Genomic DNA, 13,050 nt, shown 5'->3' with positions numbered 1-13,050 from the left:
CCACATGACCATGCGAGGACTAGGGAGATGTGGATCAACGGCAGACGGAAGCGATTTGTTTAATTTGGTGTCATGTTCAGCGTATCATCGTGGGCCAAAGGGCTACTCCTGTGCTGTACTGTCCCATGTTCTATAACGGGCAGAATTGTGTACAGTGTTGCAGTCCTTATTTAAGGAGAAGTGTAAATGTGTAAAAAACAGTTCAGAGATTTATTAGACTAATGCCAGGAATGGATGGGTTGACTTATGAGGAAAGATTAGAGAGTTTAGGTTTGTACCTGACACAGTTTAGAAGAGTAAGAGGCGACTTGAATGAAATACTTAAGATTCTGATGGGTTTTGACAGAGTGGATGTCAGAGAGTCTAGAACTATGGGTCAATACTTAAAAATGATGTTGCATATTTAAGACAGTAAGAAGTCTCACAACAGCAGGTTATATTCACAGCACATTTAAGAAACAGGTGAGGAGAATTTATTTCCTCAGAGGGTCGCAAGACTCTAGAACTCAAGAGTCTTCAAATATTTTTAAGGCAGAGTGAGATAAAGTCTTGATTAACAAGGGTGGGTGAACGGTTATCGGGGATAGGAAGGAATGTGGGCTTGAGGTTACAATCAGATCAGCCATGATCTCATTGAATGGCGGAGCAGACTTGAGGGGCCGAATGGCCTCCTCCTACTCCTAATTCATATGTTTGTACCATGGAAGTTCATGAGGAACCAAATGGACTGACTGTTAAACTAACATTTCTTGTAGTGAAAGGCAACCACCCAGATTTAGTTGGAGAAGATCCGGTTAAATTAGGATGACGTACATTGCATTGCAGGACTCTGGTTTGGCAGCTGTTACTCAACAACACGCTGATGTTTCCAAAGACTTGAGAAGGACGAAGGGAAAACTGAACATCAAAGCTTACTCCCAACCAATAAAAACAAGAACCATGCCTTATGTCATACCACCAAAAGTGAAAGCCGGCTGGAGCACTTGGTCAAGTTAGGAGTCTTGGGACCTGACCGCATTGTGAATGGGCAGCCCCCATCTTTCCAGCGTTCAAGAAAGACAGCTCCATACATATCAGTGGGGATTTCAAAATTATTGTTTTGTTTGTGCTGTGCGCCTGAACAATGTCCACTTCCCTGGAATGAGGACCTTTGTGTTAGTCTGGCTAGAGGACAGAAATTCAGCAAGGCAGATAACACATGCCGGATCTACTTATGAATGCATGGAACAGACTCAATGGGCTGAATGGCCTTCTGTTCCAATGTTCCTATGAGAAGGCACAAGAATAACTTACCATCACAATACACAAGGGACTGTCCACATATTGTAATTTGTCTTTGCAATAACAGCCCTGGTTACCAGATCCTGAGTGACTTGCTTAGAGTTCACTGCTACCTTGATGGCAACTTGGTAATGGGCAACACTGATGAGAATTTGGAAACTCCCTGACAAACACTGGAGGAATGTGGCCTGTGGGTTCACAAAGACAAATGAGTTTCTCCAGCCATATGTGGAATATTTCAGGCGTGTCATTGATGCTGTTGACTTCACAAAGCGCCCTCCAATGTCAAAAATATTGTGGATGCTCCAGATCATTTGACTATCAGCCAGTTCGCCTTGCTCTTAAAGCTGAAAATTATTTCAGGAGATTCAGTCCAGACCTACCAACCCTACTGAAACCCTTCATGAGCTCCTGTGTCAGAAACAATGTGGAAATTGTTAAGACCCGGACCAGAAACTCCAAGATGTTCTGTGAAGTTAGCCTCGACACTAAGTTTTAGATTTGATTCTGACATGGGTGAGCATAAGAAGTTTCACTCCAGGTATGATACAAGCGTCCCACTAGGAAGCTTTCATCAAACAACGTTTATTTAAGAACAAAAGAATTAGCATAACTTCAACCAATTAAAAGACTTAAACATGGCACAATATATATTTAACAGCTAGCTACCTGTTGTTTCAATTAAAGTAGTATGCCATAAACATACACCCTTCTTCAGAATTAGCACAAAAAACAAGTATGCTCACACAATGCTGGGTTTTCAACTTTTTAACACTTCTGGACAGAAATCCAGGCAGCAATTTTCAGAGAATGATATATCCTCAAAAGAGCAAAACCTGAGAGAAACAAACCCAGCATCTGACAGTTCTAAGTCTCCAGACCCCAAAGACAGAAAAGAATACCTCTTCCTTCTCAGCTTCCAAAGCAGCAACTCTCATACAGCACAATCTCCAAAAAGAGACTTATTTCCTGGCAGTTACAGTTTTCAACTTCAGAGAAAGTTAAAGAAAGAGATTGCTCTTTATGAATTCAAAAGCAGCATCTACACTAGAATACTGTGAGAAAAATTGTCCCTAGCCACATGATCTGACTTTTCAATAACGCCAATTAAGCTCTAGTCTGTAGTCCCAGGGGAACATAAAACTGCAGAACACTGTATTAGTTCGGATTAAAACAATCATGATGTCAATTTTACTGCTTTAGTAACAATAAAAGACACCAGCTACAGACAACACAGTGCCAACAAAACCCCAGGGACTCTAAAACATCCTCAGAGAAATATGATTAAAATACATTTCTTAAAGGCACAGTATCGTCACAAAATGGACAGAAGCCAGTGATGCTGTGTTCAAGAAGAACTAACAAATTCAGAGGTACTGACACACTTTCAGCCCTCCTCAGCTCTTTGGATTATGGGAGGAAGCCGAAGCACACAGACAAAGTCCACGCAGACATGGGGAGAATGTGCAGACTCCACACAGTCACCCAAGGCTGGAATTGAATGCAGTTCCCTGGCACTGTGAAGTAGCAACGCTGAACACTGTACCATCGTGTTGTCCATGTACCTATACACATGGCATTATACTGGTACTGGAATTTATATACATTACCCATTTGTGTGATAGGTAGGACGTCTTTTTGGCTTGAGAGCTACATCCTATCTGTTGTAGGTTGTCGGAAAAACACATCTGGTTTATTAATGTCCTTCCGGGAAGGAAATCTGCTGTCATTTCCTAATCTCATCTACTTGTGACTCCCCAGCCACAACAATGTGGTTGACTCTCAACTATTCTTTGAAATGGCTGAGCAAGCCACTCAGTTCAAGGGCAGCTAGTGACACCCATGTCCCATCAATGAAAACAGATCCCATTAGAGATGAATACCACGTGTGAAACAGCTAACTTTGCTTGCTGTTCGAATTACTAAATTATCTTACACTTCCAGAGCCATTTGAGGTAGGCTGGGCACTTTTACAATGACAGCCCGAGGTCCATTCATGAGTATGTGCAATTTACACTGAGCAATGATCAGATTGGAGTAGCCAGAATCTCACTGGGTGTGCCCTGCTGGGTGTGCCCTGCTTCAGCATCAAGCTTCCACACTGAGAAAGTGGCTCGGGCCCTATTTACAATATTGCCGATATGCCTAATATTGTAGTGTGTGGAACTGTGGGAATCATCCGGTCATAGAAGTTTACAGGATGGAAACAGGCCCTTCGGCCCAACTTGTCCATGTCGCCTTTTTTTTAAAATCCCTAAGCTAATCCCAATTGCCCACATTTGCCCCATATCCATGTATACCCATCTTACCTACGTAACTATCTAAAAGCTTTTTAAAAGACAAAATTGTACCCGCCTCTACTACTACCACTGACAGCTTGTTCCAGACACTCACCACCCTCTGTGTGAAAAAATTGCCCCTCTGGACATTTCTGTATCTCTCCCCCCTCACCTTAAGCCTATGCTCTCTAGTTTTGGACTCCCCTCTATTTGGGAAAAGATATTGATCTATGCCCCTCATTATTTTATAGACATCAACAGGATCATGCTCCAGAGAAAAAAGTGCCAGTCTATTCAGGCTCTCCTTATAACTCAATCCATCAAGTCCCAGTAACATCCTAGTAAATCTTTTCTGCACTCTTTCTAGTTTAATAATATCCTTTCTATAATAGGGTGACCAGAACTGTACACAGTATTCCCAGTGTGGCCTTACCAATGTCTTGTACAACTTCAACAAGACGTCCCAACTCCTGTATTCAACGTTCTGACCGATGAAACCAAGTACGCCGAATGCCTTCTTTACCACTCTGTCCACCTGTGACCCCACTTTCAAGGAGCTTTGAACCTGTACCCTGAGATCTCTTTGTTCTCTCCCCAATGCCCTAAGTCTTGCTCTCATTCCATCGACCAAAATGCATCACCTCGTATTTGTCTAAATTAAACTCCATCTGCCATTCTTCAGCCCACTGGCCCAATTGATCAAGATCCTGTTGCAATCAGAGATAATCTTCTTCACTGTCCACTATGCCACCAATCTTGGTGTCATCAGCAAACTTACTAATCAGGCTTCCTATATTCTCATCCCAACGTGTATATTGACCAATGAAGGTGGGCTTACAGTCGAGGACCCATTAGCAATTTCTCAATACAGTATCCTGAGGAAAGGGGAACTGAAACTTTTCAAAGGTTAATTTGTGTGCAGGATGGAACCTATTAAGATGTGTAAGGAAATTCTTACATGCATCTGAAGATCCAGATGTAGCAAATGTGAAATCTACATATTGGAAATGGATAATAGGTTAGGGGTTATTCCATTGAAATGCATTTCTTGAGGAAACTGATGAAAATAATCATGAGAGCTGTTCAATGAACATGAATTCAGAGAATGGCAGTGCAATGAGATCAACATAATATAGTGATGTGAATGGCTTCACTGAGCTGAACAATAAGCACATGGACATGACATGATTTCCATATGCAGGGAGCAGGTAGACTTCTCAGAAGTGAAGGGATCCTTCACTGTGTGTGTGCGTGCAAAACTTGTTCAGGACTTGGAAGCCATAAACATTTATCATTTGTAGTACAGGCAGGTCAATAAACGCTTGTATATTCATGAATGGGCTGCCATTTTGATACCTGAAAAGAGCCCTGTTTATCTCAAATTATCCTATATTAAAACTTTGAGCAGCAGGTGAAGCTAGCTGTTTGACTCTGATGGGCAGCATGGTGGCACAGTGGATGACACTGCTGCCTCACAACACCACGGACCTGAGTTCAATTCCGGCCTGTGTGGAGTTTGCATGTTCCCCCCATGTCTGCGTGGGTTTTCTCTGGGTGCTCCGGTTTCTGCCCACACTCCAAAGATCTGTGGTAAGGTTGATTGGCCTTGCTAAATTGCCACTTAGTAAGTGAGGTGAATTAGTCATGGCAAGTGCACAAGGTTATGGGTTAGGGCAAAGGGGAGGGCCTGGGTGAGATGCTCTTTCAGAGAGTCAGTGCAGACCCAGTGGGCCGAATGGCCTCCTTCTGCACTGAGGAATTCTATGGATACCATGTGGGAGCAACATGAGAGTTATCCTCCTCTAACAGGATACTGGCATCAAGTCAAAAAGACATTCTCCCAATCACACAGATGAGTATTTTGGAACTTGAATTTCAATACCTGTGTGATGGCCTGGAATACAGACTGGTGGATCATATCAAACAAGATATCCCTTCGGCCTCTTATAACAAACTGCTCAACCAACCTCAACTTACTCCAAGTATAATGTGTAATGTTAGATGGGACTCTTTGATGGGGCAGCACTTGCTGAGCAATTCTGAATGTGATAAGAATTACAGAGATAACCAGCTTAAGACTTAAGTAGCTTTCACAACTTAGCTCAGTTATTCTTGCTAGAAGCTACGTGGGGACATGCCTTTTCAGGCTGAAGGAACATATCGAGGCAGTGTACCCTTTTTTGATTCAAAGTGTGGAGGTCACTAGTTCCCCGGGGCATTCTCCACTGCAAAGTATCATCTGAGTCAACCTGGCAACCAATCAGCATCCTTTGCTCATTCCCTTTGAAATTTGGAATTCTTGTGTCTGCCGTGCTAAGGGCAAGATTAAAGTATTCGACAGCATGTCTCTTTTCCCATCCCACACCCCAGAACAACTCCCTTGCCCCTGAACCAAACCCAATCCCCAGCAAAGCTCTCTGACCCCAACAATACTGCGGTTCTGTAATATTGAGCTCCGTGTTCAGGGACAGGCTGAGGGGAACTGTGTGCTGCAAGCATGATATCACCTCAGACAGGAGATTTCTGTACCACACTCTATAACTAACGTGCTGTTGAAATGGTTTGACTGCACACTTCCAGTTCCAAACCCCTCTCTCACTCAGCATGTAATATCATTGTTAATTTTTCAGCACAGATCAGCAAACTGAGTGCAGAATCCAGAATTTAGTTTGTTCAACTCAGAACCTGTTGGATGACCTTTTAAATAAATCTAGCCATCCAAACAGAGACAATTGCACTTGTCTAGAGAATGAGTCATCCTTACCTTATTGCCTCTGTTTCCAGTCCAAACTTCCAGGTATGCAGTTGGAATTAATCCTCTCTGTAAGCACATGAAAATAAATATTTTGTACTGAGAAAACCCAGCAGTTCTGATGACAAATGGAGCAGCCGGTCATTGTCTGATTCTGTGAGAATGGTCAAGGCTTTGGGACCTAAGTCAAACCTGGCTGCGTACTCAGTGACCACTCTCATATTAATACACTATCACTGTGCTGGATTTAATACAGTAAGAAGTCTCACAACACCAGGTTAGAGTCCAATCAGTTTATTTGATGTAATCTCACAAGCTTTCGGAAACAGTGTTCCTTTGTCAGGTGTGTGGAAGGTTCTGATCAGAGAAGGGCATTTAAAAATCACACACAGTTTACAGAATACTGATTAGAATGTGAGTCTTTACAGCCAACCTGCTCTTCAAGTCTTAAAGGTAGACTCAATGTGAGTGGAGATAGCATTAAGCATAGGTTAAAGAGATGTGTATTGTCTCCAGACAGAACAGTTAGTGACGTTTTACAAGCCCAGTCAAGTCACGGGGGTTACAGATAGTGCGACATGAACCCAAGATCCCGGTTGAGACCGTCCTCATGTGTGCGGAACTTGGCTATCAGTCTCTGTTCAGCGACTCTGCGCTGTCGTGTGTCGTGAAGGCTGCCTTGGAGAACGCTTACCCGAAGATCAGAGACCGAATGCCCGTAACCGCTGAAGTGTTCGCCAACAGGAAGGGAACAGTCTTGCCTGGTGATTGTCGAGCGATGTTCATTCATCCATTGTAGTGTCTGCGTGGTCTCCCCAATGTACCATGCTTCGGGACATCCTTTCTTGCAACGTAGACAACACTGGCCGAGTATGTACCGTGTACCTGGTGGATGGTATTCTCATGTGAGATGATGGAATCCGTGTCGATGATCCAGCATGTCTTGCAGAGGTTGCTGTGGCAGGGTTGTGTGGAATTGTGGTCACTGTTCTCCTGAAGGCTGGGTAGTTTGCTGAGGACAATGGTCTGTTTGAGGTTGTGCGGTTGTTTGAAGGCAAGAAGTGGGGGTGTGGGGATGGCCCTGGCGAGATGTTCATCTTCATCAATGACATGTTGAAGACTCCGGAGAAGATGTCGTAGCTTCTCCGTTCCGGGGAAGTACTGAATGATGAAGGGTACTCTGTCCACTGTGTCCCGTGTTTGTTTTCTGAGGAGGTTGGTGTGGTTTTTCGCTGTGGTGCGTCGGAACTGTCAATCGATGAGCCAAGCACCATATCCTGTTCTTATGAGGGCATCTTTCAGCGTCTGGAGGTGTCTCTCACGATCCTCCTCATCCAAGCAGATCCTGTGTTTACGAAGGGCTTGTCCATAGGGGATGGCTTCTTTAATGTGTTTAGGGTGGAAGCTGGAGAAGTGGGGCACTGTGAGGATATCTGTGGGCTTGCGGTACAGTGAAGTGCTGAGGTGACCGTCTTTAATGGAGATGCATGTGTCCAAGAATGTAACCGATTCTGGAGACTAGTCCATGGTGAGTCTGATGGTGGGGTGGAACTTGCTGAGCAGAGCAGCATGTCCAAGGCAAGGTAAAGATATGCCCTGTTTGTGGTCAGAACTCCCCATTCACCTGATGAAGGAACAGTGTTCCGAAAGCTAATGGTGTTTACTACCAAATAAACCTGTTGGACTTTAACCTGGTGTTGTGAGACTTCTTACTGTGTTTACCCCAGTCCAATACCGGCATCTCTACATCTTGGTCAAAGAAGACAGAGGGTAGCAGTGGAAAGGTGCATTTCTGAATGGAGGGCTGTGACAAGTGGTGTTCCTCAGGGATCAGTGCTGGGACCTTTGCTGTTTGTAATATATATAAATGATTTGGAGGGAAATGTAACTGGATTGATTAGTAAGTTTGCGGATGACACAAAGGTTGGTGGATTTGCGGATAGCGATGAGGACCATCAGGTACAGCAGGATATAGATCAGTTGGAGACTTGGGCAAGAGAGATGGTTGAACCTGGAAAAATGTGAGATAATGCATTTTGGAAGGTCTAATACGGATAAGAAATATACAATGAATAGCAGAACCCTTTAGAGTATTGATAGGCAGAGGGATCTGGGTGTCCAGGTACACAGGTCACTGAAAGTGGCAACACAGCTGGAGAAGGTAGTCAAGAAGGCATACGGCATTCTTATCTTCATTGGTTAGGGCACTGAGTTCAAAAATTGACAAGTCATGTTGCAGCTTTATAAAAACTTAGTTAGGCCACACTTGGAATATAGTGTTCAATTCTGGTCACCACACTACCAGAATGATGAGGAGGCTTTGGAGAGGGTACAGAAAAGATTTACCAGGATGTTGCCTGGTATGGAGGGCATCAGCTATGAGGAGAGGTTGGAGAAACTTGGTTTGTTCTCACTGGAGCGACGAAGGTTGAGGGGAGACCTGATAGAAGTCTACAAGATTATGAGAGGCATGGACAGAGCGGGTAGTCAGAAGCTTTTTCCCAGGGTGGAAGAGTAAATTACGTGGGGTTAATCTGTGAGGGGCAAGGTTTAAAGGAGATGTACGAGGCAAATATTTTTACACAGACTGTGGTGGGTGCCTGGAACTCGTTGTAGGGGCAGGTAGTGGAAGCGGATACGGTAATGGCTTTTAAAGGGCGCCTTGACTAATGCACGCATAGAATGGGAATAGAGGATATGGTCCCTGGAAGGATTTGGTTAAGGTGGGTGGCATGGTTGGTGCAGGCATGGTGGTTCGAAGGGCCTATTTCTGTGCTGTAGTTTTCTCTGTTCTTTAGTAGCTGCCCTCAGTCTATCTTGACCAGATCCTACTTTATTGTATTAAACTCCGCTCACCCCCAATCCAAAACATTTTTTTTTGCAACTTGTCTATTTCTTTGTCCATAACAAGCTTAAATTGTACCACATTATGATCGCTATCACTAAAATGCTCCCTACCACCACATCAACTACCTGTCTGACTTCATTCCCCAGGTCCAGCACAGCCCCCTCCCTTGTTGGATTCTCTAAATATTTACCTAAAATGTTCTCCTGCACACATTTCAAGAAATCCACTCTGATCAAACATTATGTTTATCCCAGTTAAATTTGGAAAGTTGAAATCAACTACAATAATTACCTCATTGTTACTATTTTTGCGCACCTCCACATTTACCCTTTAACCTGGATCATGAAAGCTCCACTAGTAACTGATCTCAATGCAGGATCACTCGACTACAAATCTTTTGAAATGTGTGAATGAGCAGGTGTTTGTGAAACAGTGTTAATGTTGAACTGCTCAAAGTCTGAATGCGTAAGTACAGAAAGCACAGCTCTCACCTGGTGATTAGCAATAACAGTTGACCATCCATCCTCTCCATTCTCTAAGACAAACACAACACTCCCCGCTTTTGCTTCAACTTCACTTGCTGTTTTCGGCATGAAGTCAAACAGCAGATAGTGATATCCTCTTGTCCCTCTGGGAATAGAGAGGGTAATACGTTAGCCAATAATGAGGAGTACTGATATTAGTGTCAAATGCCCTTTAGGGAAGCAAATCTAAATCTGCTGCCCTGAGTCGGTCTGGTCTACCTGTGACTCAATGTCGTTAACTTTCAAAATACCCTCTAAAATGGAGGGTAGGGATGGGCAATAAATGCTGGCCCAGCCAACAAGTGACACTCCCATCCCCTGAGCACAAGAAAATGTGACAGTTGTGGTCAAGTGGGTGACACTCTCAACTCAGCCAGGATCATCTGGGTTCAATCTTGCTTCAGAAATAGCCAATTCAGTCTGTGAACTTCCTCCACCATTTACTATCCTGTGCTATCCCCATATCTCTTGAATGTCCTCCTGTCCAAAAATGGTTAGTCATGTGGACAAATGAGGATTAATTAAGAAAAGCCCTGGATGGATTTGTTGAGGGAAAATCACATTTACTTAACTTGAAGCTTTTTTGTTGTGGTAACTGAGGGATGATGAGGGTAATGCTATTGATGTAGTGTACATGGACTTTGAAAAGACATTTGATACGTGCCACACAACAGATTGTGAGATAAGTTATAGCTCATGGAATAAAAGGCAAAGTAGCAACACCGGCCTGTAATTAGCTGAATTATGGGGAAATTACTAATGGGGAAATCTGCAAAAGAGCAGTGTGGGAGGAGAGGGGGTGCATTCAAAAAATAAATGGAGAGGGTACAAGCCCAGCATGATCCCTCTAGGATAATAGGGAGAAGAAACAAGTGCAAATTGATCAGAATACAATAAGAAGAAAAAGGAGGCAGGTACAAGGAGAACAAGTGTGTGTGCTTGATCCTGGACCGGTAGACGGGCGCCGCAACAGCTCAGTGACTAGCACTGCTAGCTGTGCAGATACATGATTTGGGCCTGTGTCTGTGGGAGTTTGTGCATTCTCCCTGTGGATGCGTGGGTTTCATCCGGGCGCTCCGGTTTCCTCCCACACCCCAAAGATGTGCTCTTAGGCTAATTGGTTTCCACCAAATTGACACTATTTCTTCCCTGAATCTGACTGAGTAGGGTCCCATTCGTAGACATGCAGGGTAGAATAGGTGTAGGGCGATGCGGCGGCGCGGGCTCGTTGGGCCGAAGGGCCTGTTTCCCGTGCTGGGTTGTTCTTTGTTCTTTGTTCTTTAACAAATCAGCGGAGGCATTAGAGAAGTACAGAAAATGCAGGGTGGAGCTTAAAAAAACAATTAGGAAAGTAAAGACAGGGTATGAGAAAGCTCTGGCTGGTAAAAGTAGGGAAAATTCAAAGATATTCTGTAAGTATGTCAATGGGAAGAGGATAACCAGGGAAAGAGTACTGAGCAGTACTGAGAGGGGATATATCCAAGGGTTCAGCCACTGAGTATATATGGGTAGAACTGAGAAATAAGAAGGGGGAATCACTTTGATAAGGTTGTACTATAGACCCCCAATAGTCGGCAGAAAATTGAGGAGCAATACGTAAGGAGATTACAGATAGCTCCCAGAAAAATAGGGTGGTAATAGTAGGAGATTTTAACTATCCCAACATTAACTGGGACAGTCATAGTATTATGGCTTGTATTATGGTTGGATGGAGAGAAATTTGTTGGGTGTATTCAGGAGGAATTTCTCATTCAGTACATGGGCAGCACGGTGACACTGCTGCCTCGCAGCTCCAGGGACCCAGGTTTGATTCCCAGCTTGGGTCACTGTGCAGAGTTTGCACATTCTCCTTGTGCCTGCATGGATTTCCTTCAGATGCTCCAGTTTTCTCCTGCTGTGCAGGTTATAGGTACATCAGCCATGCTAAATTGCCATTAGTGTTCTGGGATGAATAGGTTAGAAGGATTAGTGGAGGATTAATGTGAGATTATGCCGATGGGCCCTGGGTGGGATTGTTGTTGGTGCAGACAGATGGGCTGAATGGCCTCCTTCTGCATTGTATGGTTTCTATATGAAATTGGTTGAGTGACAGGAAACGGAGAAAAGTTCATGTGCGTTTTCTGGACAGGAGGAAGGTACATCGTGGAATTCTCCCAGGATCAATGTTGGGACCCTTGTTTAGCCTGATTTACGTTAATGACCTCAACCTTGATGAATAAAGAACAATATCAAAAGTCGCAAAACTTGGAAGCATTGTAAACTGTGAACAGGGTGATGCAGACGACAGGTTAAAGACAAGATGCAGAGACAAGCTGTTACAATGGGCAGACATTTGGCACATGACCAAGAGAATAATTAGCAGTTCATGTCTCATAGAGAGTCATAGAGGAATACAGCACAGAAACACACCCTGCAGCCCTACTCATCCATATCGACCAGGTTTCCTCAACTGAACTGGTCCCATTTGCCTGCGTTTGGCCCATATCCCTCTGAACATTTCCCACCCACGTACCTGTCCAAATGTTGTAATTGCACCCTCCTCTACCCTTCTCTGGCAGCTCATTTAATACACATACCAGACTGTTTGTGAAGAAGTTACCCCTCAGGTCCCTTTTAAATCTTTTCCCTTTCTCCTTAAACCGATGCGCTGTAGTTTTGGACTCCCTTGTCCTAGGGAAAAGGCCTTGGCTAATCATTGAGAGTGTCTCTGAGAATCTAGTGAGGGAAGGAGTTTTTCCCATTCTGGAATGAAATTCAGGTAAGTTCACGTGGCTCGAATCAAATTCAAGTTAACAGAATTTCTTCAAGTGAAGACTATTCAGCAAGTCATGAGGACATCCTCGTATGGCTTTTGTAACAAGAGGTGGAATTTTTTTTTGTAAATTCGGAGCTGTCCACACAGATTGGAGGAGACATTGAAAATATTTTAAGTCCCAAAGGTCTTTCATAAGGAAATGCGCGGGATTTCAAAGCGGAATGCGCGGGAACTCAATGTAGGATATATGGGAATTCAATGTGAATGTAAGAGAATTCAATGTGGAAAACATGGGAATTCAATATGGAATGTACTGGAATTAAGTACGTAACAAGGACACCATGTTTATGTGGGTTTCCTCTGGGTGCTCCATTTTCCTCCCATACTTTAAAGATAGTTAGGTGTTAGGATGGTTGGCCATGCTAAATTTCACCTTTGATGTCAGGGAGATTAGCAGGGTAAATCTGTGAGGTTAAGGGGATAAGGCCTGGGTGGGATTGTTGTTGATGCAGGCTTGATGGGCCGAATGGCCTCTTTCTGCACACTAGGGATTCTGATATCATTCAGAATCTCATCCTGTAATGTTCTCGGAATTGGTGTAAATGTGCACA

At 43.8% G+C, this 13,050-nt stretch overlaps 1 protein-coding gene across 2 annotated transcripts in view; it reads right to left on the bottom strand.

Annotated features, from left to right (window-relative positions):
• Positions 1-13,050, bottom strand: part of LOC145358212 (neutrophil cytosol factor 2-like) — a 154,297-nt gene that overhangs the window by 42,891 nt on the left and 98,356 nt on the right. For both annotated transcript variants that reach the window (XM_080212022.1, XM_080212023.1), the window contains exons 8-9: positions 9,652-9,790; positions 6,325-6,381 (exon numbers count right to left, since the gene is read on the bottom strand). In XM_080212022.1, the coding sequence (XP_080068148.1) occupies positions 6,325-6,381; positions 9,652-9,790 (196 nt within the window). The remainder of the gene's footprint in view (positions 1-6,324; positions 6,382-9,651; positions 9,791-13,050) is intronic.

Source organism: Carcharhinus amblyrhynchos, chromosome 25, assembly GCF_965287045.1.
Source record: "Carcharhinus amblyrhynchos chromosome 25, sCarAmb.v2.hapA, whole genome shotgun sequence".
Lineage (NCBI taxonomy): Eukaryota > Metazoa > Chordata > Chondrichthyes > Carcharhiniformes > Carcharhinidae > Carcharhinus > Carcharhinus amblyrhynchos.
The sequence above is the reverse complement of the archived record's forward strand: the minus strand, read 5'-3'. Positions and strand labels throughout refer to the sequence as shown.